At 52.4% G+C, this 23487-nt stretch overlaps 1 protein-coding gene across 6 annotated transcripts; it reads left to right on the top strand.

The window, feature by feature from the left end:
- Positions 1-903: 903 nt before the first annotated feature.
- LOC102051747 (ADAMTS-like protein 2) lies at positions 904-23380 on the top strand. Of its 6 annotated transcripts, none has more exons than XR_008734776.1 (18): positions 904-1113; positions 7753-7895; positions 10035-10110; positions 10617-10719; positions 11699-11844; positions 12579-12702; positions 14473-14553; positions 14974-15149; positions 15442-15865; positions 16460-16877; positions 17716-17822; positions 18011-18140; positions 18462-18675; positions 19317-19472; positions 19853-20023; positions 21756-21932; positions 22609-22748; positions 22868-23003. XR_008734776.1 is itself a non-coding variant. In XM_055725082.1 (18 exons), the coding sequence occupies exons 1-18, from the start codon at positions 1039-1041 to the stop codon at positions 22984-22986; spliced, it is 2877 nt and encodes a 958-aa protein (XP_055581057.1). In that variant the 5' UTR covers positions 904-1038; the 3' UTR covers positions 22987-23380. The 6 variants fall into 6 exon arrangements, 5 of the variants coding, with proteins under 5 accessions (XP_055581057.1, XP_055581056.1, XP_055581055.1 ...); XM_055725082.1 differs by having other exon boundaries at positions 15442-15757; positions 22604-22748; positions 22868-23380; XM_055725081.1 differs by having other exon boundaries at positions 18014-18140; positions 22604-22748; positions 22868-23380.
- The last annotated feature ends 107 nt before the right edge of the window (positions 23381-23487 follow it).

Genomic DNA, 23487 nt, shown 5'->3' with positions numbered 1-23487 from the left:
TGTGGCAAGGGGGGATCCTGAAAGGAGCAGGGAGGGTGCCAGGCATGCAGATTCATTCCCCTGACATTGCACAGCTGGGTATCACAGCGTGCCAGCCTGCAGGCAGTGCCTGGAGATGGGAATTGCCAGGTCTCTTTAGCCTGGAATGTTTCCGGGAGCTCATGGGGGCTGCTGAGGTGCCACTAGGTTTTTGGAGAAGGCCTTGAACAGAGTACCAGCTGCTGCGAAGAAGTTCAAGCAAAATCAAGGTGATTCACAACGTGCATTTTTTGCAATTACTGCCCAAAGACAGGGCGCACAGACTGAGCCGGCCGAGAACAACATTCCCAGGCGGCTCGGGCTTTGGTGCGTGACCTAAGGAAGCATGGCCTCTGCGCAAACATGTCCTCCACCAGGACGGGCCAGGCCAGGCCAGGCCATGGGGCTTGCTCATGGTGCCAGCCGGAGCAGCTCTCCCAGCGCCAGCTGCCCCCCGTCCCGGAGCCCCTCTGCCCCAAAGGTGTGCACCGAGACACAGAGCTCGCCCGGGAATGGCAGGGAAGATGGCAGCAAGCGGCCTTTGTGCAGCAGGGAGCAGCCGGAGGGCCTGGCGGGGCAGCCCGGGGTTTGCGGGTGTGGGAGTGGGGCAGCCCGCGGGCCCGCTCGCCGCCTCCCGCCGCCGCCCCCTGGGGGGCTCCGTAAGAGCCGCTTAAGGTGGCGAGAGCGGCTGGGGAAGGGCCGGGCGGCGGCGGCCGCAGGCAGGGCGGTGCGAGGGGGCAGGCGCAGCCCGCCCGGCCCCACACAGCTCGCGGGCGGGACGCGGGGCCGAGCCCCGGGGCGGCGGGGCCTGAGACGCGCCCGCCCGCCCCCTCCCCGCCCCAGCCCCCGCCGAACGGCCGCGCCGCGGGTCGCCGCCCGCCACCCGGCAGGTTGTAAAGTCATTAACTCCCTCAGCCATGCCGGGCCGCGCTCCGGCGGCGGCTGCTCCTGCTACCGCCGCTGGTGGGCCGCCGCGCCGCCTCGCCGCCTCCTCCGCGGCGGCTGCAGCAGCAGCGCGGCATGGCCGCCGCTCCCCGCTGCCTCCGCCTCCTCCTCCTGCTCCTCAGCGCCGCCGCCGCCCCCCTCGGCGCTAAGGTAAGCGGCGGCGGGTGGGCCCGCGGCGGCGGAGCCTCCCCTCTCCCCCCCCTTCCCTCCCTTCAGGGCGCCGCGGTGGGGCCGGGGCCAGAAGGGGCGCCCCGAGCCGGCGGGGCCGGTCGCTGCCCCCCCGGGCCTGCACCGGGGCAGGGCGGCCCGGCCCAGGGAGCGGGTGGTCGCCTCAGGGGAGTGGCGGCCCCTCGCCCCCCTGGCCCTGCAGGGTTCTGGTTCCTGCAGGGGGTAGCCAGGACGTGGGGGTCCCCCCGCTGTCGCCCCCCCCCCCCCTTCAGTCGTGAGGTGCTGGAGTGGGGGGTTTTGCCCAGCGTCCCACACGTGTGCCCCGAGGACCAGGCGCTGTGCCCGCTCCCCGGCGGCCTGGCACGACAAAAGGCCGGGGGGTGGGGGGTGAGGGTGCCTGGGGGGGCTGCCCGGCATCACCAGAAGGGCCGTGGGGGAGCAGGGCCTTTCCTGGCTGGGGGTTCGCCCCAGTGTGCCCCCCACGTCCATCCCTACCAGAGGGCTGACCCCAGTTTAGGACTGAAAACAAACAGATTTCCTTCTTCCCTCTCCCTCCCGCCACCCCAGGCGTGGGTTTGGGCAGCTGCTTTCTCCACGAGCTGTGGGGTGCCCCACACTCCCCTCATCTCTGCTTGAAGAGATGAAGATATCTCCACAAAGGCCCTCCACAGCCTGGCCCTCCTCACGGCACTTGTTCCGCAGCAGCACCAAAGCCCCTCCGCCAGCCCCCTTTCCTTTCCCAAGGCCTGGAATGGGAGAATCACCCCCCATATTGTGGCAGGGGAGGCAGAAATCCCAGCTCGCAGGGCACCGGCTGTGCCCCTGCCTTCACGGGTCACTGTGTGCTTTGTGGCTCCGTGCTCTGTTTCCCCGAGGGGAACCCAGCCGGATTTCTTTGAGGCTAAAGAGATTCTGCCCTGCTAAAGGAAGAGGGGTTTGGGTTGTGTTTCCCACCCCAGATTCCCCGTGGCTGGGGTGAAGAAATCTCACATGAGCCATCTTAAACACTGAGAAGACCAGACACCACAGATTTATGGCAGATGACCCAGGTTTGAGGAGCAGCAGCAGCTCCTGTTCTGGGGTTGTCTTAAGTTTAAAGCTCAAGTGTCCCATTTTCACTTGGTTTTTACCTTCACGTGCTTCTGCTGCCTGTTCTGTTTACCCCTTAACTGTAGGGATAAGTCGGAGAGAAGCTTCAGGTAGAGCAAGCCAGGTCAGGCTAAACGGATGTGAAGTCCTTTGCATAGGGCTGACCTGGATGGACTCCTTCATCAACATGTGTACACAAGCCCTGGCTGCTGGCGGTTCTCCCTACCCCTAGCAACTGTGTTTATACAGTGCCTAAGTCGAGGGCATCCGGGGCTGGGAGGAGGGCTGCTCAGCCCTCCCCAGGACAAAGCTACACCAGCACTGTTGCCAGGTCTGCCCTGAGGACTCCCGCGCTCCAGGAGATCCCTGCAGAGCACTCTGATCAAGGATTGAGTAGTGCAAGTTGTGTTGCTCCTATTGATTGGTATCTCTGGTGTAAGACAGTGCACAGAATGGTCATTGGGGGATTAACCTGCAGTTCCTCTTACTGTCCCGTTTTCTATATACAACACGATTATACAAAGTGTCATAGAAAGCCTCAGTACTTAGAAGGGGTAAGCAAATACCTTCCTACGTGGGACTAACTGCATTCAGTGCCTCTGAAAAACCTGATGGTAGACACGCCTGTCATGCACACTGCCTGTTACTCCCTTCTACCCCTTCACAGATTTCCATCCTTTCAACCAGCTTGCCTTCAAGTGTTAATCCCACTTGAAGGGAATGACCTAACTGGCTTGGATGAAGTGTTTTGTAATGACATACAGCACTTGCCTGTGAGCTTTCTGTCACAGCAGGATGATGAACAGTGCTTGATAGTTCTCCACTGGCTTCTGTTCACTGGTTTTCTAATTTGCTTCTCATCTGCACCTCATTATATATTCAGATTTCTGTTACTTATCTGCTGCAATATCACATATTTAGCAAACTACCACTTCTCCTCAGATTAATGTTCTTCCTGATCCCATAAAAATTATTCTGCATTGCTCATTTTACCTCAGGATACCTTCCCCTCACAGAAAACTCCTCAAATACCTTGTTTTGACTTTTCCAAGGAAAATTTGGGGGTTTGTCTGCTTCCAGCATTGAATCTGTCATACAAACTATCTAGACTACCCAAACAGGATAAAACAATGACAGGGTGAGAAATAGCTTTACACAAACACCAATTCTTTTGTAAAACATCGGGACATCATTGCAAATGCTACTGTTTTTTTTCAGGGCTGTGGTAAAGTCTGTCACCACAGCTTTAGTTAGAGAATGACATGGGGTGTCCAAACCAGGGGAGCTGAGCATGGTCATTCATTTCCAGATAACAATCTGACATCCATTCCAGGCATTAAGACATCTGAACCTACTTAGTATTTCAGTAAGTAGTATGGAAAGAAGCCCTTAAGCAAAGGGATTGTGGAAATTTTTGGTAGAGGACATGCAGTTAATGGCCTCGGAAAAGATCTGTAAAGAATTTATTTCATTTTCAGCTGCCATTTCTAGTAGTCTTACAAGCTCAGAGAGGGTCGAGCAGAACAGTTTATAACAGCTACTGTGCCCTTCAGTGGTGGGCCAGCCCTTAAGGCATGCCAGGCTGCAACAAGAGCCTCCCCTACCCCCAACCCCCACAAGCTCCTCTATTAAGGGAACTAGACAGGCATGTTTGTGGTCTCTCTTCCCAGACAGCTTTTTTCCAGAACCCAGGCTCTAATGAATCTCAAGATTAGGCACAACAATAAGCAACGCAGGAGGCTGAGCCACTGACACGGTAATTGCAGTTATTCCCAGGTTTCTGGGAAACCCAGCATAGCTCAGAGCTGATCCAGAGCATGACAGCGAGTCAGCGGAGAATTTATTTTATCCCTTTCAGCTCTTCAGAAAGACCGCCTGGAAATCCGATAGGATGTCAGTCCAGGCCCCCCCCTTCTTCGCAGGGCTGAAGCATTTTGTTTGTGGCAGCCTTTGTTTGGCAGGGGGGAGAGGGGAGGCAGCTGCTGGGTCTTGGGTTAGACAGAAAAAGCTTTCAGTGATGCTGGCTTAGAGACTGATTTTTCTGTCATTCATATTGACAGATCTGGAGACAGATATTTTATCCTTGAAAAGTTCCCTGCAGGTTGGGGTTCAAAGCTCTGGCCCCTCCAACGAGGGGAGGGCAACCCTCACCTACTCAGTGGTAGAGGCACAGGAATAACCTGGTTAGCTTCAGAGAGGAAGAGCTGCAGCTACATAATCACCCTGTGCCAAGCCACAGATGCCTCGGGGGAGATTCTTGTGGAGAGCACCTGGCTGAACTGGAGTATGGTCTATTCTAAGGATGTAAATTTTAGGCCTCATATTCCTCATCACCTAAGGAATTGTGCCTGATCCTCTTACCTCCTTTAAGTAGAGCCCTCATCCAAGCCCAGGCAGAACCAGCATTATAAAGTCTGGGCCTATGTGCATTTCTAGCCTGCCCTGTTTCTGTGATTCTGCAGCAGAGCACAAATAAGAGCAGCTCCAGCAGCGCCTATAACCAGGAAAGTGTAAAATAGTTTTTGTAAAGCCCCTTTGATTTCCTCTGCAAGGAGGGGGCAGGGAAGATTCACTCGGTCAGAAGATAACTCTTGAGATTTGCAGAGGGGCTTGGTAAAAACTAGGAGCTAATCTAATCTGGAGCCTTTCCTACAGTCCTTATTATCTGGAAAATGCAAGTATCTCAAATTAAAAACAAGAACCATTTGTATGTCATGGTTAATGCAGATTTATTTCTGACAATATAATAAATTCAGCACAGATTGGAATCAGATGCCCCAGCTCTAGATACCTGAAGTTCCCCCTCCACGTCGCCAGGCCTAGGACTTGGATGCAGTCATGCTTTAAGTCTCACTGGCCAAGGGGACGGCTCAGCGTTGTCCTTGCTTACACAAGAAAATAAATGCTCCTAGGCAAGGACTGGCAAGGGAGCTTGGTCATGGAAAACCTGAGCGCCAAATCAATCTACTTAAAAAGTGATTGATTCCTTCAGTGCAGAGAGGAAGCAGGAACAGGGCTTATGGATATAGGGGAACACATTTTATGTTTTTTAAAAAAAAGTCTCTTTGACTAGCACCCTTCAATAAATCCTCATTTGGGCTCCTGTCATTCCTGAAAGTCACAGTGCAGAGAGGCACGGATCCTGTTCTAATCATAAGAAAGAGACGCACAAAGGCAGAGATGCTGATCTTCCCCAGACCTCAGCTCTGCCATCACATGCCAAGTCTCCTTACGTCCAGGCAAAACTCCCTAGAGCAGTAACCCTGAAAAGGAGCCTGCAACTTTCTACCATTCCAAACACACACAGTCTTTTCCATGTCCAGGGGTAGGTCGGTAGAACAGGCTATTTCACTCCCCTTCACCCGTTTCCCTTCTGCCCAGTCTCAGCTATTTGAATTGTAAGATCTCTGGAGCAGAACTATCTTGTGGGTTACATATACACAGATTTTTATTGCTACCTGGGGAAAAAGCTATGTAAATACTGCAGCTTTTGGTCCACATGCCTTCCCTCCAGGCAGTCCATGTGCCTGGTGTAACTAATTACTCTGTCTGATAAGACACCAGCTTTGATTATTACCCCAGCCATGCAAGAATCTGCATTGTGCTGAGCTCTCCGAACAGGCACTGGATAAATCATTGTCATGCCCCTTCCCCACAGTTGTGAAGAGCTCTGTCTCCACAGGCCTTGAGATGCTTATCACAGAGAAGCACAGAAGGGGTCACAGAAGATTTTAGTGGAAAATACGTACAATAAGAGGCCTTTGGTTTCTTTCCTTTGTAAATGCAGAAGCTGCATAGCCAGCATTTCCATTTACAGTCTGATAATTATACAGGCAGACAAAAATTCTAACAAGAAATAGGATGATCTTGGAAGAAGAGGAGGAGGTATTTTTGAAAACATGTCTGTTTATTTTAAATTTTGTTTTTCACTTGAGCAACTGAGCTGCTGGCTGCAGCATTTTCTCCCTGTCAGGCAAGTCAGCTCCAGCCAGAACCTAAAGTACAACAAAAAGTTTTGTTGTATTGTTTTCAAAATTAACTACTGTAATCACTAGAGAGTAAAGCACCAGGTAACATGGTGCTTTTTTGCAGCAGGGTAGGTTACTTTCAACATGGCCTGGCTATCACCAAGAAGAGGCATTATGTGCATTTCAACCACACTGATTTACAAGTTAAAAACATTTGCATAAAACCAGCTGCATCTCCTTTGCCCAGTGGATGTTCTTTTGGCAGATGCTGTAGAAACAACAAGTTCTCAGGCAGGAATTACACAAGATTAAGAACGCTTTGGCTTTATTACACCACCGTGAAAAAGCATAAAGCCAAGGGACAGTCAACCAAAAAAGTGAACAGAGCACATTTAGTGATGAGCAATCCCTGCTGAGTTTTCTCTCAGATCCATCAGTTAGGCTTTGCAGACCAGTTCTTTGCAACAGGACTATCAGCCACTGCCACAAACTAGCATGTTTTGCTAATAATAGCACGGATAAAACTTCCCTGAGCCCTTACTTTAACATAGCAGACTTCACACACATAAAAATTACTTATTTTCTTCTACTAGAACTGAAGCGCTGTCAGCATATCTAGCTTCTAGTCACTGTCCTGTGTTAAACTCATTGCTGCATTCAATGCTACTCACAGCTGTATTTCAGTAAACAGCAAGTTAGTTCCTGCACTGGCTAGTTTGCCAAAGTCCCTGGGAGCTTTCAGGCCATTGGACACTAAATGGGAAAATATTGAAAGAAAAAACCCAACAACCCAGCTAAAACACAGAATCCCTTACCTGCTGGGAATTGTGGAGGCACAGCCGACAGCAGCCTGCTGCAGTGACCACATTGGGGCCAGAAGAGCTCAGGTTTGTCAAATTTAAAGGCTCAGCCCCAGCAAGGCATGCTGGGAGAGGGAGCAATCCTCCTTGGAGCATAGTGGGATGCATGGGGAGAGGGGACAACAACAACTGCAGGAGGCTCTGGTTCTGAAGCACCCTTGAAAATTACTTTTGTGAGGATTGGAGAGTGAGGAGCTTGGATCTGAGCTGATCTGGTCACAAAGAAAAGTTTATTCGTTGAAATGCAGTTCCAGTGAAGTGACAGATGTGTACCCCCAGCTTCCCTGCAGGCAGGCCTCCGAACGGCCAAGCGCTGCAGCTTTTCCTCTTCTCTCCTCACCGTGTGTCCGTCCCAGGCAGGGATGGCAATGAGCTGTGAGCTGCTGCCCTGTCCGACCCAGGCTGGGAGCAATGCTGTGGGGTCAGGCTGCAGCCGGCGCTACTGTCACACATGTCCAACCCAACAGCCCTTCTCTGTCATGAGATCCCAGAGGCACCCTTCTTCCCATGCATAACCCAGTCTTGGAGAGAATTTTGAATTTTGAGTCATAGGGGCCTTATCCTGCCACAGTTGTCCTAGAGCTGCCCATTTAGAAGGCATCCAGGTGACATGGTCCTTGGGGGAGCTGCCTTTGGAAGGCCTTTCTCTGCCTGGGGTGGGGAGGAGCCAGGTTCTCCAGCTAACCATGCTCTGTTTCTGTCAGGACAGTAGTGAGGCAGCAGATGGAGCTGGCCCCTGGGATGAAGAAGTCACCAAGTGGTGGGGAGAGTGGAGCTCCTGGTCCACCTGCTCCCGGTCCTGCGGGGGAGGTGTGATGTCCCGGGAGAGGCACTGTTTGCGACAGAGGTGAGTTGTGTCCCAGCCTGAGCCCTTGGCCAGATCTTAAGTGGCAGAGGGCAAACGAGGTGTCCCCAGCCTGCGTTTTGGGGCCGAACCTTCAGGGTTTGCAGGGTCAGCGGTTCCCTTTTCTGTGGCCCTTTGGAAAGGAAGGTGGCTGTTGCCCACAGGTTTGGCGGTGAGCAAGCGGTGGTGGTGGTGGTGAGGGCTGACGAGGGAGGAGCATGCTGCAGGGGGCAGGCGACAGGGCCCCTCAACATGTCACCCACTCAGCCGGGCTCATCTGATGGGGAGCAAGGGGTTGGTCCTCTCTTGGGGTCTGTAGGAGTCTTGAAGGTGACAGGGTCATGGGCTGGAGAAGGCTAGCTCTGCTCCTCTTCCCCTTTCCTTCACAAACCCTCACTTAACTGTCGCTGCTCTGACCAACCTAACCCTGATTTGTAGCCAGTTCCTGTGCTACGGATGTGGGTACCTATTCCCAGACACCTTACGGGGACTTGATTTACGCCTGGCAGCAGCCAGCTCAGCTACGTCTCAGCAATTTCTCCTCTTTATTCCCTGCAGAGCTTGCAAGTTTTTTTCCCTCTGTCATTTATTTGGCTGTCACCTGACAGCATCTCCATTTGTCCCCTACAGCTACATTTGTCCCCTACAGCTGCTACAGTCCTGGTATCAGTTGGACTGGCTTTGTGGGCGTGGGGAGAGCTGGGGAACTTCAGCTGCCTGAACTCCCACTGTCCCCTCCAGGTCACCTTGCCACCAAGCCCTCCTCCTCCTCCTCTAGCACCTCACTAACCAGCTACTCCAGGCTCCTGAAATGTTAATGAGAGCCGGCATCCTGCAGCACAGCAAGCCCACGGGGGCTGCCCACCCCACACTGCCCCCCACACTTGGCCTCTTTCTCTTCTGCGTGAATGCACTCCTGAGCGGAGGAGGCTCAAGCCAGGGCCCCCAACCTGCTCTCTTTCCTGCAGAAGAAAAACTTCTTTTATGTGGGCTGGTTGACAGCGTGGTGAGGGTTCAGATGTGCAGTGGTACCTTCCGTCTGGATGTGGCCTCCCTGCTAACTGGGCTTGCCAATGTCTCTGCTACTCCTCCTCCCCAGCATCCTGTGGCCATCATGGGAAAGCAGTGGGAAATGGAGGGTGGGAGGGAGCCCTTTTTCTCTCCATCTGGCATCTGCTGTACCCTTGACTCCACAGCCGGAGAGGGGAGGGCTTTGCTGTGGCGTTTTACTCCAGGGATCAAGTCTGAATTTTTTAAAAAAAGTCCAATGTAAAATCCAGCCAAAAGGGTTTGGAGCTTTAAGGAGAACAGCTTAAGTGTGAGCCAGGTATGCCCATGAAACAACTTCTGCCTGAGTCTGCTGGCAGCCACTGCTTCAGCTGAAAGAGGTGGCAGTTTTCAAGCCTTTTGGTGAAAATTTAGGCTTTGCCTCCATCATGTAGAGCATTGCTCTGGACGGGAGCTGCAGTACCTATAGCCAGTCCAGACTGAATATGTCTGCGGGGTTCTTCATTACACAGTGCATCCTAAGTTCCCAATACTGTTAACACATTGTCTGTTGCTCATCATTACACAGGCCACATTCCCTTAATCTATGGTCTTGGCCATTCTCCCTCTGTCTATGGCCAGAGCTAAAGCATCAAGTGTTGAGAAATTCCCATGGTTTTGGTCCATTGTCTGCAGCAAGCCTTTCCTGCTAATCTGTTAAGGTGGCCAGTCTCCTCCATGTCTCCTCCATGAGAGGTGCCATCTGTCTGCCTACTGCACAGTGAATCCCAAAGTCAACTCCCCTGGTCACTGCAAATCCTGGGCGCTTCCATGGGAGTGATGGATCATCAGTGTCTGTTGTCCTTTTGTCACATCAACCCTTTTGGAGCTCAGAAATGAAGGGGGACAGAGGTGGTGATGCTGGAATTGGTCCCTGCCTGCTCAACCTGCCCTGAAATGAGAACGGCCTGAAATCACAGTCCACCTAAAAGCACTGAAAATGCGTTTCAGAGATGTTGGCTAGTGTAGATTCAGAAAGTTCTGCTCTGATAAAATGCCTGCCCTGCTTCTCCCCCTTAAGGCAGGCCTGGCTTCTTGGTCATCTCAGTACCTTAGTACTTCACCGACCTCCAACTCATTCTTTCTGCTTTGCAGGCTCCATATGCCCCAGGGAACAAACACCACCATGTGTGTTGGTCAAGCCAGACACTACCAACTGTGCCAGCAGCAGGTGAGAACCACTTCCAGTACTGACTGCTCCTCACTGGGTGATGTGGGACTCAGGGGGTCACACCTGGAGCTGCAAGAGCACCAGCACTCAGGGCGTGACTGGTCCATAGGAGTGCAGACAAGGGGTATGATCTGCTCCTGGCATGGTTGATGGTGTGCCTTTGAAGACATGGGAGATGGGCTCTACTCTCTGAGACTGAGAGGTGGGGGAAAAGGATATAAAAATGTTTTTTTTCTGGGGTGGAACCAGGGACAAAGTTTTTCCAGTACGCTTTTCCCTTTGCTGGAAGGAATTTTTGTGGGACTGTTAAATACAGCTGTCTGAGAGGCCCCCGACAATGGAGGCCTGGCCTTTCTACCTGTGTTACAGCACCTCAGAGTCCATCACCGATTCCTTCCAGGGTGGGCAATGCATTTTCATTCTCCAAGGATGCAGCAGGGACAAGCAGCTGTCACAGTCATGGCTGTGACACAGGGAGCTTTTGATCACATTTATTCCCTCCATAGCCCTGCCCAGCCAACACAGCAAGCTTCAAACAGCAGCAGTGCTCCAGTTTCAATGCCAAAGCCTTTGGGAAGCGCTACTACCACTGGATGCCTCTCTATCCAGGTGGGTTTTCACAGCTTCACACAAGGGATCAGGGTGAGAAAACACCCACAGGATCTTCTCAGACACAGGAGAAGGGGAAGGTCCCAGGGGACAAGGGATGGATGCTCCTGGCTGGTCTGGAAGTGCTTCCCTATGCTCCCTGCTTTGGAGAAATCGTTCCCTGTCTCTTCACAGAACTGCTCCACCCAGCCAGGCCTCCTCTCTCACCACATTGCTCCTGTTTTGGATCCTACATCAGCAAGCATTGGTGGGCAGACAGGACACAGGCTTCTCTGAGTTGTCTTGGCTAACCAGCAGTCATCTTGGCAGAGTGGGTGTTCACGCTCTTTGTGCCTTCTACCATTTTGGCTGCCTCTCTCACCCAGCATGCTTCCCACTGGGTTGGTGGTGGGTTGTTCTGAACAGGATGCCCATCCATTTCCTGCACAGGCGAGACAGATTATTGCTTCACTTGGGTTGCCAGTTGTCCCTTGAGGCCCAGATTGAGCTCACCTAATATACTACCCTCTTTCTGGACCCATCTGGTTTTATCTTTCCATTAGCTGCCAAGGGGACATAGAGCATCTGCACCTCTAGCTTCAGTTGCTCAGCTGAATGGGGTGTAGCTGGCCACAGCCCCACGCAGTCAGTGCCTCTCTTACAGGTCTTGCTTGCTCTTGTACGTTTATGTGTGGCCTGGGATCTGCTGACACAGATTCCCATGTCTGGCTCAGGGGATGGCATCGCAAAGGGGAGAGGGTACGGCAAGGAAGAGGGTTTGCCAGCAGGAAGTATTTCTGCTAGGCATGGTCCCCAGCTGCAGCCTCATACCATGACCCCTTTACTACTACAAACTAGCCTTGGGGGTCTCACATCAAGCAACAAGAGCATCCAATGTGACATCAAACCATCAGTATGGATAAGAGGAAAGTCCCCTTCCTCGCTGTCCTTCTCTGAGCACTTTGATCTGCCTGGTGACTTTCCGCCTCTGTCCATTTAGATGACTACACCAGTATCTCCAACAAGCCATGTGACCTCCAATGCACCACCCGGAGTGGAGAGAGGCAGCTGATGGCCCGAGCACAGGATGGTACCTCCTGCAAGGACAGGACCTATCAAGGGGTCTGCATCAATGGGAAGTGTGAGGTGAGGCTGTGGGAGGAAGCAGTACAGAAACTGGGAGCGTAAGTGCGTGACTGGACCTCCTGGGCATTACAAGGCCAGGAGTCCCAGCAAGGAATTGAAACTGAGGCCTGGCATGGGGTGATTACATTCAGTCTTGAATGCCTGTAGGCTAGAGGAGAGCAGAGAGGTTCACACAGAGGGAATTGTATACATCCACATGTTCCCACTGAGTGGCAGCAGTTTCCTCCCAGCACAGAGAAGACTAGGATTCCACATTTGTTTATGGTCATCCAATTTAAAGAAAAAATTAAGAAATCTTAGATCTCATTTTTCACCTCATATGGCAGGATGAAGGGTGGGTGTATCTAGTTTTACAAAGAGGTGCCTTACAGCCTCAGAAAGGCCTGCCTTTGATGCAGCATCTCCTGGAGAGTGATGTTGTATGTCATCGTTTCAGTGAGAACGATTGGCCCAAATACGGAGACAGGAGGAACCAAAACATCTTACCTGAGTCTTACTCCATTCACCTACACGCCCAAGCTCCTGCCCCAGGTTCAGGGGCACAGTGTAGGTGGTCACAAGTCACACAGGTGGATTTCTGCTGCTGTTGAATTCATTTCTTACTCTACTCCAAGCTAACCTACATTCCCCTCCCCAGCCTCATCAAGAGAGCATGGTAGCATTTCCTTGAAAAGACCCTGACCTGTGGAGATAAGCTGGTCTCAGAAAACACTCTCTTGTTTTATTCTTTGCAGCCGGTTGGGTGCGATGGGAGCCTGTACTCACCCCGGACGATGGACAGATGCAGGGTGTGTGGAGGGGACGGCAGCACTTGCCACCGTGTCTCGGGCAGCTTCCGAAAGGCACTCTCACAGATAGGTACTCCCTGCTACCACAGTCTGGAGACTTCACCTGCTACTTCTTACCACCAGCTGGCATGAAGGGTGACTGGCTTGAATGCGGGTAGGAGTTTCCCAGCTGCTTGGTGGAAAAGACTGAAGAGTGCCACCCCTGCTTAAATGCCTGTATTTTGCCCTTTTCACTTAATCATCACAGGAGATTGGTTTGATGTGCTGTATATTAGGCTGGTAAGGTTTCCCTTCACGGTTTTATGATGGGAAGCAGCTGGGGATCTATTTGTTCCTATTGATTTTGGCATCTTGCTCACCTCAGATAATGTGAAGAGATCAATGAATCTTCTTTTATTTGTGCTATGTGGTCATTTGAAACTTAAGCTCCTGTGATGAGGGTCACAGTGTTTGTTTCAGCCTGCACTTAGTCTCCTGCTTTCCCCAGTCCTGTGGTTGGCGCAGCTGAGGGACAGTGCCTCTGAAACTGGGCTTAAGTTCATCCCTTGCAACCTCATGGCCCATTTTTCCACCCACAGAAGGCATAGACTGTGGTATGCTCATTAGTAATTAATTAACCGTGGTTTGAGGGTGTTTTAGAACATCATTTTACACTGTTGTTGTTTCACTAGTCTGCCTCACTCTCTGCAGACACCAGACTAGAAAAGTACTCAGGTCCTTTTCCAGAGCAGGTCTAATGGTGCTAGCTCCTCTAGCAGTACAGGTACAGTTTTGGCCTCCCGTTTCAGTCCTAAAATCTAACAGAACAGACAAGACCTGCATTTCTCGCAGGAAAGACTAGCTGCCAAACCACACAACTTCAAGAGCCTGCTTATTTTCTCTCCCTTTAAAGGTCAATTTTTATGCTACCTGAGACCAATTCTGTTGAGTCCAGAGCTGAGGGGACCAGTGGTACACAAATCATAGAATGGTTTGGGTTGGAAGGGACCTTAAAGATGACCTAGTTCCAGCCCCCTGCCGTGGGCAGGGACACCTTCCACTAGACCATGTTGCTCCAAGCCCCGTCCAACCTGGCCTTGAGCACTTCCAGGGATGGGGCACCCACAGCTGCTCTGGGCAGCCCCTTCCAGTGTCTTGCCACCCTCGCAGTAAAGAATTTCTTACTAGTATCTAGTCTACATCTACCCTCCTTCATCTTGAAACCATTACCCTTTGTCCTATCACTCCATGCCCGTGTAAAAGCCCGTCCCCAGCTGCCCCGCCGGCCCCACCAGGCACTGGTGCTGCTGGAAGGTCTCCCCAGAGCCTTCGCTTCCCCAGGCCGAGCAACCCCAGCTCTCCCAGCCCGTCTCCGTAGCAGGGGGGCTCCAGCCCCCTGAGCATCTTCGTGGCCTCCCCTGGACCTGCCTCAACAGGTCCATGTCCTTCTCATGTTAGGGGCCCCAGAGGTGAATGCAGCGCTGCAGGTGGTCTCTCCCATCCTCTGTTCAACGTCAGCCCTGATCACTATTAAGCTTTTTGTGTGCTCTTGCCAGAAAGAGCACATTCATCCACACATCTAAAGCCAGACGGTTACACTAGTGCAGTTCCTTCCTGACTCCAAACCCAGCAGTGCTCACTGAGCCTTAGAGACCTGTCATGGTGATCTGTAATGGGACTTCAGAGGGCAGCTGGGATTAGAGCTCACAGAGTGGTGCAACGTACTTTTATGTCCTTGGTGTCCTGCCCCTGAAGGGCAGCACTGCCCTCCTACATACGCACTCGTCCCACGAACTGCTTTTCCTACCCAGATGTTTTAATTCTGCCTCAGGGTGTCCTCACCCTCTGTTCTGTTCCTCAGGTTACGTGTTCATCACCAACATCCCTGCTGGTGCCACGGACATCCTCATCATTGAGCGCAGGAAAACAGAAAACATCCTAGGTAAGCAGAGGGACCAGCTGGATGTGGACATCCCAGTTCAGCTGTCTGGGAGGTGGGAGGAGAGCTCTGTGCTGCGAGAGATCTGTCTGTGAATGTTTCCTTCAGGGTAGCACAGGGGCACTTAATCTCTCCATAAACCAAGGCTACTGCATCTCCAGCAGCAGGAGGGACATTTGGAAACCAAGCTCACTATGGGCAGTCCTTGTTGTAAAGACATTTATTCTCTTGTTGGCAAGGGAAATGAAAGCAGCAGGCATTGAACATCGCTGTTCTGACCTGACGCAGAAGACGAATGCTGGAGGGCCTGCAGTTCTTTTTCTACTGGGCTTTTCTCAGTCATGAGCTGTTTCCTCTCGGTGCCGGTGCAGCCCCGGTATTTTGCACAAGCATCACATTAATCAGTTTTCTTTCTCTTTTAAGCACTTGCAGATGAATCTGGGCATTTCTTCTTCAACGGCAACTCAGCCATTGACAACCCCCAGAACTTCAGGGTAGCTGGCACGATCTTCAAGTACCGGCGGCCCTCGAGCCTGAACTCGGATGGACTGGAGTATATCATAGCTCACGGGCCCACTAACCAGTCTCTGAATGCCATGGTATGCGAGGAGCTAGTTTTAGGCTTTCCTGTCTTGCCTGTCCCAAAATTGTTGTGAGCCTCCCTCAGACAAAGGGAATATTAACTTGATTCCCAAGCCAAACCTGAGTCTGTAGGTGGCTGAGGAATCCAGATATTGACTTGGGGGGGGGGGGGTGGGGGTGTTTCCTCTTGGATTCATGAAGATGTCACCTTAACATCCATCACAAAATGAATGTGGCTAGAAGAGGTCTCTGGGAGACACATGTCCTTAAAATAAAAACAGTTTTCTTTTCTTTCTCTGTTTTCTCCAGTACTATAACTTCAATGGGAAAATGCCACACATAACTTATGACTATACTGTACCACGGACACCATCTCTCCGAACAGTAGCCCCTGCTGTAGGCAGACCTCTCTATCATCAGCTACCAGAGACCAGCCAGAACCATCCCGTTCCAGCCAACTCCAGAGCTGCCCAGGACTTCAATGCCACGTGGCTCTCCCTGTCACCAGATGACACCAGTGAACAGCTTCCTCTAAGAGAAGGGCATGATGATTTAGGCTTTGGTCACCCGCACTTCTTCCAGACCAACTCCACCAGCCAAACTCGGGACTGGGGCTGGGAACAAGGTGAAGAGAAGAAGTATGACTTCCAGATAAGACAGGTCTACGATGCAAACACAGCAGGAGAGGAAGAAGAGGTGGAAGCAGCAGCAGTTGGTAGAGAAACAGAGCTGGGTTGGTTGCTTTGTTTTTCCTTCTGTCCCGTTTTATTCATTGAAAGCGGACATCCCATGCTGGTCTTGAAATGTAAAGTGGCTATACCATCAGGGTGGGTGAGAGGGAGTTAAATAGTGGGGTAGAGGCTGTCAGGGAGCAGCAAGGGCCAGAAGCTCCGTCAGAGAAAGGGAGCTGGGAGAGAGTGGCCACAATACAGATCAGGCAGGGTGGTGCCACAGCACCCGAGCTTGGCAAGCAGGCCAGTGACAGCAGCAGGTTCTCGCAACAGTCCTGTGGCCATCAGGTGAAAGCAAGGTGACAAGATAGATCTGAGGTCTGTTTGGAAAAGCCAAACAATTCAGGAGCAAAGTACCCCTGCAACATCGCTCAGGCCAGGACTGAAAGCCCAGGCCTGAGCTTAAATGGAGCTCCTGAGCAATGGACAGCGTGTGTGAGGTTGGTCAGGATGGTTAAGGTCTGTTGGTTGGTGCACCCTGGTGGCAATTTATGATTTTGAGGCCAAATGCTGAATGGTTTTTGCTTTGATAAATACCACAAGCTGAAGTATAAGCCACCCGGTATAATTAAAGCATCCCTGTATTTTCCTTCCAGCTCTCAGGTTCAATCAGATTTCCATCAGCACAGCTGTACCCTACAGCATGAGGAGATCTGAGCTCTCGGAGAACAGCCGCATAGCATCCTCCAGGCTTCGTCTTTTCAGGCGACTGTGCCACCGAGACCCGCACAACACTGCCTTCTGTAGGGAGCTGCAGCACCTGGCAGCTAGGCTGGCCCCGAGGAACTCCACAGCAGGACCATGGACCACAGCTGCCTGGTGGCCACAGGGTCTCCACAAAGCGCCGGCCCGTAAGAACTCACTGGAGGACTTGAAGGTGGAGGCATTTGCTGGGAGTCAGGGGGAAGCAGCCAACTACAGCATGATGGCATCTGTGGAGAGCCCTCTGCTAGGTGCCAGCCCAACCGCGGACATCAGCCAGGCAGAGCCTCTGCAAGCCCCTGGCACTGAAAGGTGGCACTTGATTTCCTGGGCAAAACAGGAGCATTGGTTAGCTGGGGAGGGGGGGGGTCAAGCCAGTCCTCTGGTAGCCTCACTGCTGTTCTTGATGTCCCCATTCACCAGTGTCTATCCATGGCAGATGCTTGACCAGTGGTTTCTACTCCAAAGACTGATTGTCACAGCTGGCCTGACACTGAGCTCCCAGAACGTATTTCAGGTCCCCCTGCCTCTAAGGGTTCCTTTTAAATGGGGGCTGAAGGACCCGTGAGGTCAACACCGATGTGATTGTAAAGGTCAGGAGTCCATAGCATGTCATAAACACACATTTACCACCACATCATGCCCCTTCTGTCCTATTCCTGTGGGCACATAAGCTTCTGAGGCTGCTGTAACTTGAGTAAACATTTGGCAGGAGACTGAAGGCCAACTTTTAAACATTTCTGGCAAGCCACATGTGAAGTCTCCCCACGACATTATATGATACTAAGAGGGACCTTGCTTGAGCTCCCCTTTCCAACCTAACATCGTATGTCTCAAGGTGATAGTATGAACTGAGGCTGAGGTCACCCGTGATGGTTGAGAGACCATAATATACACAAGACTCACTATGAATGATGCCTCCTCTCAGAGGGATGCTGATCCATAGCTATCAAGGTCTTGCTAGTTGAATTCAGGAGGCGGATCAAGGCTTTACACTCTGTTTGTCAGTGATCTATCTTGCCCAAGGTAGAGGAGATAGACAAATGCTGGGTTTCTTCCTATCTTCAAAGTCAGCAAGGAGGAATTTCACTGTATGTTACGTCTGCAGCAGTTTTTCATATGTAGCTCATGCCACCTTCTTTTTCCACAGCAATGAGTTTGATGTGAGCCCCGTGGGCCATGACGACATCAGCTTGGCTGACATGTATCGGTGGAAAGTCTCAGCTTATGCCCCATGCAGCTCCACGTGCACTTCAGGTAGGTTTGGCTTCAAGTGACTGACCATGTGAGGTCCTTTTTGGCGGTTGATAGAGAGAATAGTGGTATTTTTTTTTAAATGGCAGGTAGAGTTTCAGATGTAGTGAACACTCCAGTAATTTAATCATGGTGGGAGGAGGCTTTTGGATTGGATGGAGCCTGACCAAGAGAGGGTCTTGATTGCCCAGCAGGTATCAGTACCTCCTATGCGATGTGTGTCCGGTACGATGGGGTGGAAGTGGATGAAACTTACTGCGATGCCCTAACCCGACCAGAACCTACTCACGAATTTTGCACAGGGAGAGATTGCCAGCCTAGGTGAGTGGAAACGACATCAGCTGTCCACAGGGACAACATATTTCTGGGCTGGAAGATACACTTAAACAGCTAAGCCCCTGTATTGCCTTGTAAGCAAAACAGTGGAAGGAATTTGCTGTCTGAATTGCCTGCTAAGGGCAAAGCTGCTTTCGAGACCAGCATCGCCTTAACAGACATATACACGATGAGCAGATTCATAGCAGCAGCTACTGGATGAGGGACTCCCAGGCATGCATGCACTCCCCAGCCACCCCGTGTCCCTTGTCCCCCTTACCTGGGTTTTCCTTTGTGCTTTCTCTCTCCTGGGGACCGCTCGTGGAGGTGGGAGACCAGCCGGTGGAGCGAATGCTCCAGAACCTGTGGTGAGGGCTATCAGTACCGCACTGTGCGCTGCTGGAAGATGCTGGCTCCAGGCTTTGACAGCTCCGTTTACGATGACCTCTGTGAGGCAGCTGGGTTGGCCAGGCCCATGGAGAAGAAAGCCTGCAAGAACAAGGCCTGTGGGCCCCAGTGGGAGCTCTCCGAGTGGTCTGAGGTAGGCAGCAGGGGAGCTTTGCTCATGCAGGTAAGCAGCTAGGGCTGGGCTGGGGCCTGGGGGAAGGTGGCTGGCAGATGTTGGGCGCCAAGAAAGGCCCTGGCCAACTGCATCCTGGTGAAACAGGGACCGCCTTTACCCACGGTTCCCCCGTTCTGGCACTGCTCAGCAGACAAAGGCCATTGCAAAACGTTTTCTCTAAGGTCACCTCCCAAGCAGGACATTGACCAAATGAAAGCCCTGCCAGTGAGAGGCTTTGCCTCCTTCCAGAGGATCTAGATGGCTGTGTGGTGCTAACAAAGGGTGAATGGGAAAACAGTGGCGTGGAGATAGAGAACCTAAACCCCAGTCTGAATCCCTTTTATTGACTTTCCACAGCCTGCTTGGGACTAGGCTAGTGGCCCAGTGACTTTGAACAGTAGTCCAGGCATCAGCATCTTAGAGCACTGGAGCTCTAGGACCCAAAGTAAATAAGCAGCAGAGACAGACCCGCCTATTTCTGTCCCTGCTGGGGCCTTTCCCCTTTTCCCTAGTGCAGCAGGAGGAAAACAGGAGGAGGCATAGCTGCCTCCCTCGTCTTTGCTTGTCCCCGTTGTTCTCGGCTTCCGAGCCCCAGCGCTGACTCTGGATGCCCATTGCAGTGCTCGGCCCGGTGTGGCACGCAAGGGACGATGAAGCGGGAGGTGCGCTGCTCGGTGGAAGCACCGCTCTGTGATGAGTCGCAGAAGCCCAGCGGTGAGAAGGCGTGCACAGGCCCACCCTGCGACCGCCGCTGGACTGCTTCAGACTGGGGCCCGGTGAGTCCAGGGGGTCTGCTGCTCCTTGCGCCCAGTGCCAGGGTGCAAGGCTGGCCCGAGGGAGCAGATGAGCGGTCATGTTGGTGCTCTCTTTTGATTTTCTTCTGGCAGAGGCTAAGCTAAAGAAACTGGAATAATCTCTATTTTTGCTTCTCTGTACTGTAAATTTTGGTTAGCTGTGAGCTGAGCTCCATTCAACAACCTGGGAAGCTCAGGGCACCTGCAAGTCCCTGACCAAATGTATCTCTAAAGACCCCTGGGGTCCAGTATCGGTCCCACTGGCAGATTTAGGCTCTGGATTCAGGTCTTCGAGCACCACTGATTCCGAGTCCTCTGCCTTCCTCCTTTCTGATTGTCTAAAAGCCCTTTATTCCTCCAAGTGCTCAGGTTCGTGTGGTGAAGGACGCATGAGCCGCTTCATCGCGTGTCGCAACCTGGAGGGCAAGGTGATCTCCAACTCGCAGTGTGACCCAGCCACCAAGCCCCTGGCTGTCCATCCCTGTGGAGACAAGAACTGCCCCGCACACTGGGTGGAGCAAGAGTGGGACCAGGTAAAGCCAAGCCCAGCGCTGTGTTCTCAGCCCTCCTTCCTACCCTACATCCCACTGGAGATGGTGGGAGCCTCGCTGTCCTGACAGAGCAAGGTTGTATGGTGCAGCCTCCAGCCACGGAGCTGTACCCCGGTCCTAGCTCCTTTTAGAAAGGGGGATGGAGTAACGAATACCCACACTTGTCTGCCCATACCCTGGAGGTCACCTCGAAGTTTGTGGCATTTGCTGCCTTCCCAGGGACGTCCGTGGGAGGGCACCAATGTCCCAAGGAAACCATCCTCCTGTCCCACCTCTGGCTCCCAGCTGGCAGCTACAGACACCTCAGCAGAGCTCTTTGTCCAGAACCTGCACTCACCCCTTGCAAGGTTTCGGTCCCACTGTTAAAGGGAAAGACTCAGCAAAACCAGCTTAATTTCTAATAAATAATAGCTGGAGGTAAACCTGAACCAACAGCCCAGATCCCTGCCCTGGAAGTCACATCCAGCCCATAACTGTATACTTGCCTCAGGACTTGGAGTCCAGCGAACGTGGTCCAGGTACCCTGCTCTACCAAACAGTCTCTGCCAGCCTGCTTACTCTCCTTCCGCTGCTCAAGGCCTAGAGGCTTTAGGCTTCCAGATAGAAGCTGATCCAAATCCCAGAGCACCCAGAAGAAAGCATCCAGTCAGTTGTGGGGCTTGGGCTTTGTCTTCAAAGTCTTCAGCAAACTATGGATTCACAAAGCGCTAAGGAAGAAGGTTCCTTAGAAAACCAGCCAAGCCCTCTCCTCTCTAACCATAGCTAAACCTCTGTTTTCAGTGTACTACCCTTTATAGCTGTTGACTACATTCAGCTGAGTCTCCTTCCAGCACTGGGGTTAAACCTGGGGACCTATGGCAGTTCCATAAACTTCTCCTGCTCTGGCCTGTGGTGTGGGTCACACACAACACTGCAGTGCAGTTTTTCAGCTGTGTGCAGGCTATTAAACTCACCTGAACTCTGAAAGAGCAGCTGAGCTCTCCACCTTTACGTGTGCCAGCTTCTTTGCCTTGGCTGTGTTCTCTCAGCTGATCAGCTCTGAGTTCACAGGATGACTAAGGGTGGATGCAAGCCAGCTGTGCCGGCCCTGCCGTGGTGAAGAAGGGTACAAAGCAGTGAAATCTCAAACTGTCAATTGCCTTTGTGGACATTAGGAAGCAGAGCTGAGCTAGAATCAGATCCTGCCTCCTGCTGCTTCTCTTGGTGGTGTCCTGAGAGACTGGGTCCTCCCAGCTAAGCCCACGTAGCTCTGAGCTCAGCAGTGCTCGTCCATGCAAATCACCTGCAGTGCACCAGTTTGGTCCCCTTGGGCCCACCAGTTTGTCAGTACTCCGAGATGTAGGTTGCTACGTAGATATACTACGTAGTTTTTGAGAACATAGATAACACATAAAATAAGACAGAAACAGCTTCTTGTAGTCTTACTTTGGCTGCTCCAGGTCCCTTGTGGTAGCTGCTCTCAAGGCCAGCCAAGGTGAATTCAGCATCCTTGGTGCTGGCTAAACACTAATTACCATCTTCTGTCCCTGCTCCCGAAGAACTTCAGCTCCTTTGCAGACACTCATTGCTCCTGTAACCTGGGCAGCACTGCCTCTGTTAGGCTGATGCTAGCACAGGCATTAAGCAGCTTGCTTGTGAGCAGGATGCCATCTTACTTGAAGCTCTGCAGCTGATGAGCATCGTTTGTTACCTGGCTGTTATGTTCTCTTTCCAGTGTGATGCCAGCTGTGGGCGAGGGATGAAGACCCGGGTCGTCTTGTGTGCGGGCCTGGAGAATGGTGTGTACAGGGAGTACCCCGAGAAGCGCTGTGAAGCCTCTCAGAAACCTGAGGAACAAGCTGCCTGTTTCAGGAGGCCATGTTCAACATGGTTCACTACCTCCTGGTCTCAGGTAGGGCTTGGAGTGGTGGGGAATGGAGAGAGGAGGTCTCATAATCCTGCTTGGTAGAGTTGGTGGACCTGAGGCTTTCTAGCAGCCTGTTCTGCTGAGGGCTTTGTTAGGTCTGGATGGGACCACGAGCTCTGCTCTTCTGCAGACCAGGCAGCAGGTGGAGGAACTGGCACACACAAGCTAGAAAAATCCTTATAGCATGTGGATTAGTGCTTCAAGCGAGAGCACCCACCACACTGCAGGCCTACAGGATACAGCCCTGTCCCCTCCTCTGCCAGGAGTCAATGTTCTGTCTTTCCCTGCTTTCCTTTGGTTTTAACCGGAGAGCATTTAGGGAGTGGGAGGACAGGGGAAGCTGGGCCTGGCTCGCAGCAGCCATTTTTTGCATCTTCTGTCACAGCATCAGCACTCAAAGCAAAAACAATTCCGAGTTGCACTGAAGAGATGAAATGCTCCCTTGCTCTGCCCCAACCCCCAGCTCGTGGAGGCTCTGCTCCAGCAATAAAAAGACCACAAGTTTGAGATCAGTGTGCGATTTGACCCAGACCTTCTCAAGAATCTCCAAAGCAGGGACTGGGAGGCCTCACTGGAGGAAAGAACTTGGGAACTATAGAAGAATTTTTAAAAAAGCTTCTCATGATCCCTTTCTCTCTCTCTCTCGATGCTGATAGTGCAGCAAGACGTGTGGCACTGGCGTGCGGCTGCGTGAGGTGAAGTGTTACCAGGGGGAAGCGCTGGCTCAGGGCTGTGACCCCACTTCCAAGCCAGAAGCCAGGCAGACGTGCCAGCTCCAGCCGTGCCCCACAGAGGCACCAGGTGAGCCTGGACGGGCAGGGAGGGAGAGGAGCCCTTGGGAGCCCTTTGCTCTGCCCAGCTACCTGCTGGGGAAGCACGTGTCCTTTTTAACCCCTTCCATGGATGCTTCTGTTCCCCAGAAGAAGACTGTGAAGACAAAGCGACGGCCAACTGCGTGCTGGTGCTAAAAGTAAAGCTGTGCTCTCACTGGTACTACAGGAAGGCTTGCTGCTGGTCATGTCGGCTCAAGTCACCCTGACTGCTGCCGTGCCGTAATTCCCTCCCAAGTTCAGGGGCAAGAGCCTTCTCGAGCCAGACTTTACCACTTGAAGCCACCCCACTTGGCTTGGCTGTGGAGCCAGTCCCTGTAGACCAGCCTGCTCAGCGAGGAAGGAGTCCTAGGACTTGGTCATCACTGTTCCCTCTTCACCAAGAGGATTTTACACAAGACAAACCATCAGTTCCTAGAAAGCTACTGAGAAGTGAGTTGGGAAAGCCTGTTTCTGCTGCCATCATCTCTGAAGAGCTCTAGTTGGAGGTGGTGGTGTGCAGACGACAGCAGCTGTCTCTCTGCCCTGCCCTGCAGATTTTGCTACTACAAGGGCGATTTCCAAAACACCAAAAAATTCTGTGTCGCAATAAAGAACTAAACTATAAAATTGGGGTTTGGGGATGCATGTACCTAGGCCAGAGGCAAAGGAGGAGGGACACAAGAGGAACAGAAGTAGGAGCAGGGGGGTTGGGGAGGAAAAGTCCTTGT

The sequence above is a fragment of the Falco cherrug genome, chromosome 12 (assembly GCF_023634085.1).
Source record: "Falco cherrug isolate bFalChe1 chromosome 12, bFalChe1.pri, whole genome shotgun sequence".
NCBI lineage: Eukaryota > Metazoa > Chordata > Aves > Falconiformes > Falconidae > Falco > Falco cherrug.
Note: the sequence above shows the minus strand (reverse complement) of the source record. Positions and strands in the feature narration are given on the sequence as shown.

Coding starts and splice junctions, on each gene's coding strand:
- LOC102051747 (XM_055725080.1), top strand. CDS start 1,039: ATGGCCGCCGCTCCCCGCTGCCTCCGCCTCCTCCTCCTGCTCCTCAGC. Junction 1,114..7,752: donor CCGCCCCCCTCGGCGCTAAG/GTAAGCGGCGGC, acceptor TGTTTCTGTCAG/GACAGTAGTGAGGCAGCAGA. Junction 10,111..10,616: donor ACCAACTGTGCCAGCAGCAG/GTGAGAACCACT, acceptor TTCCCTCCATAG/CCCTGCCCAGCCAACACAGC.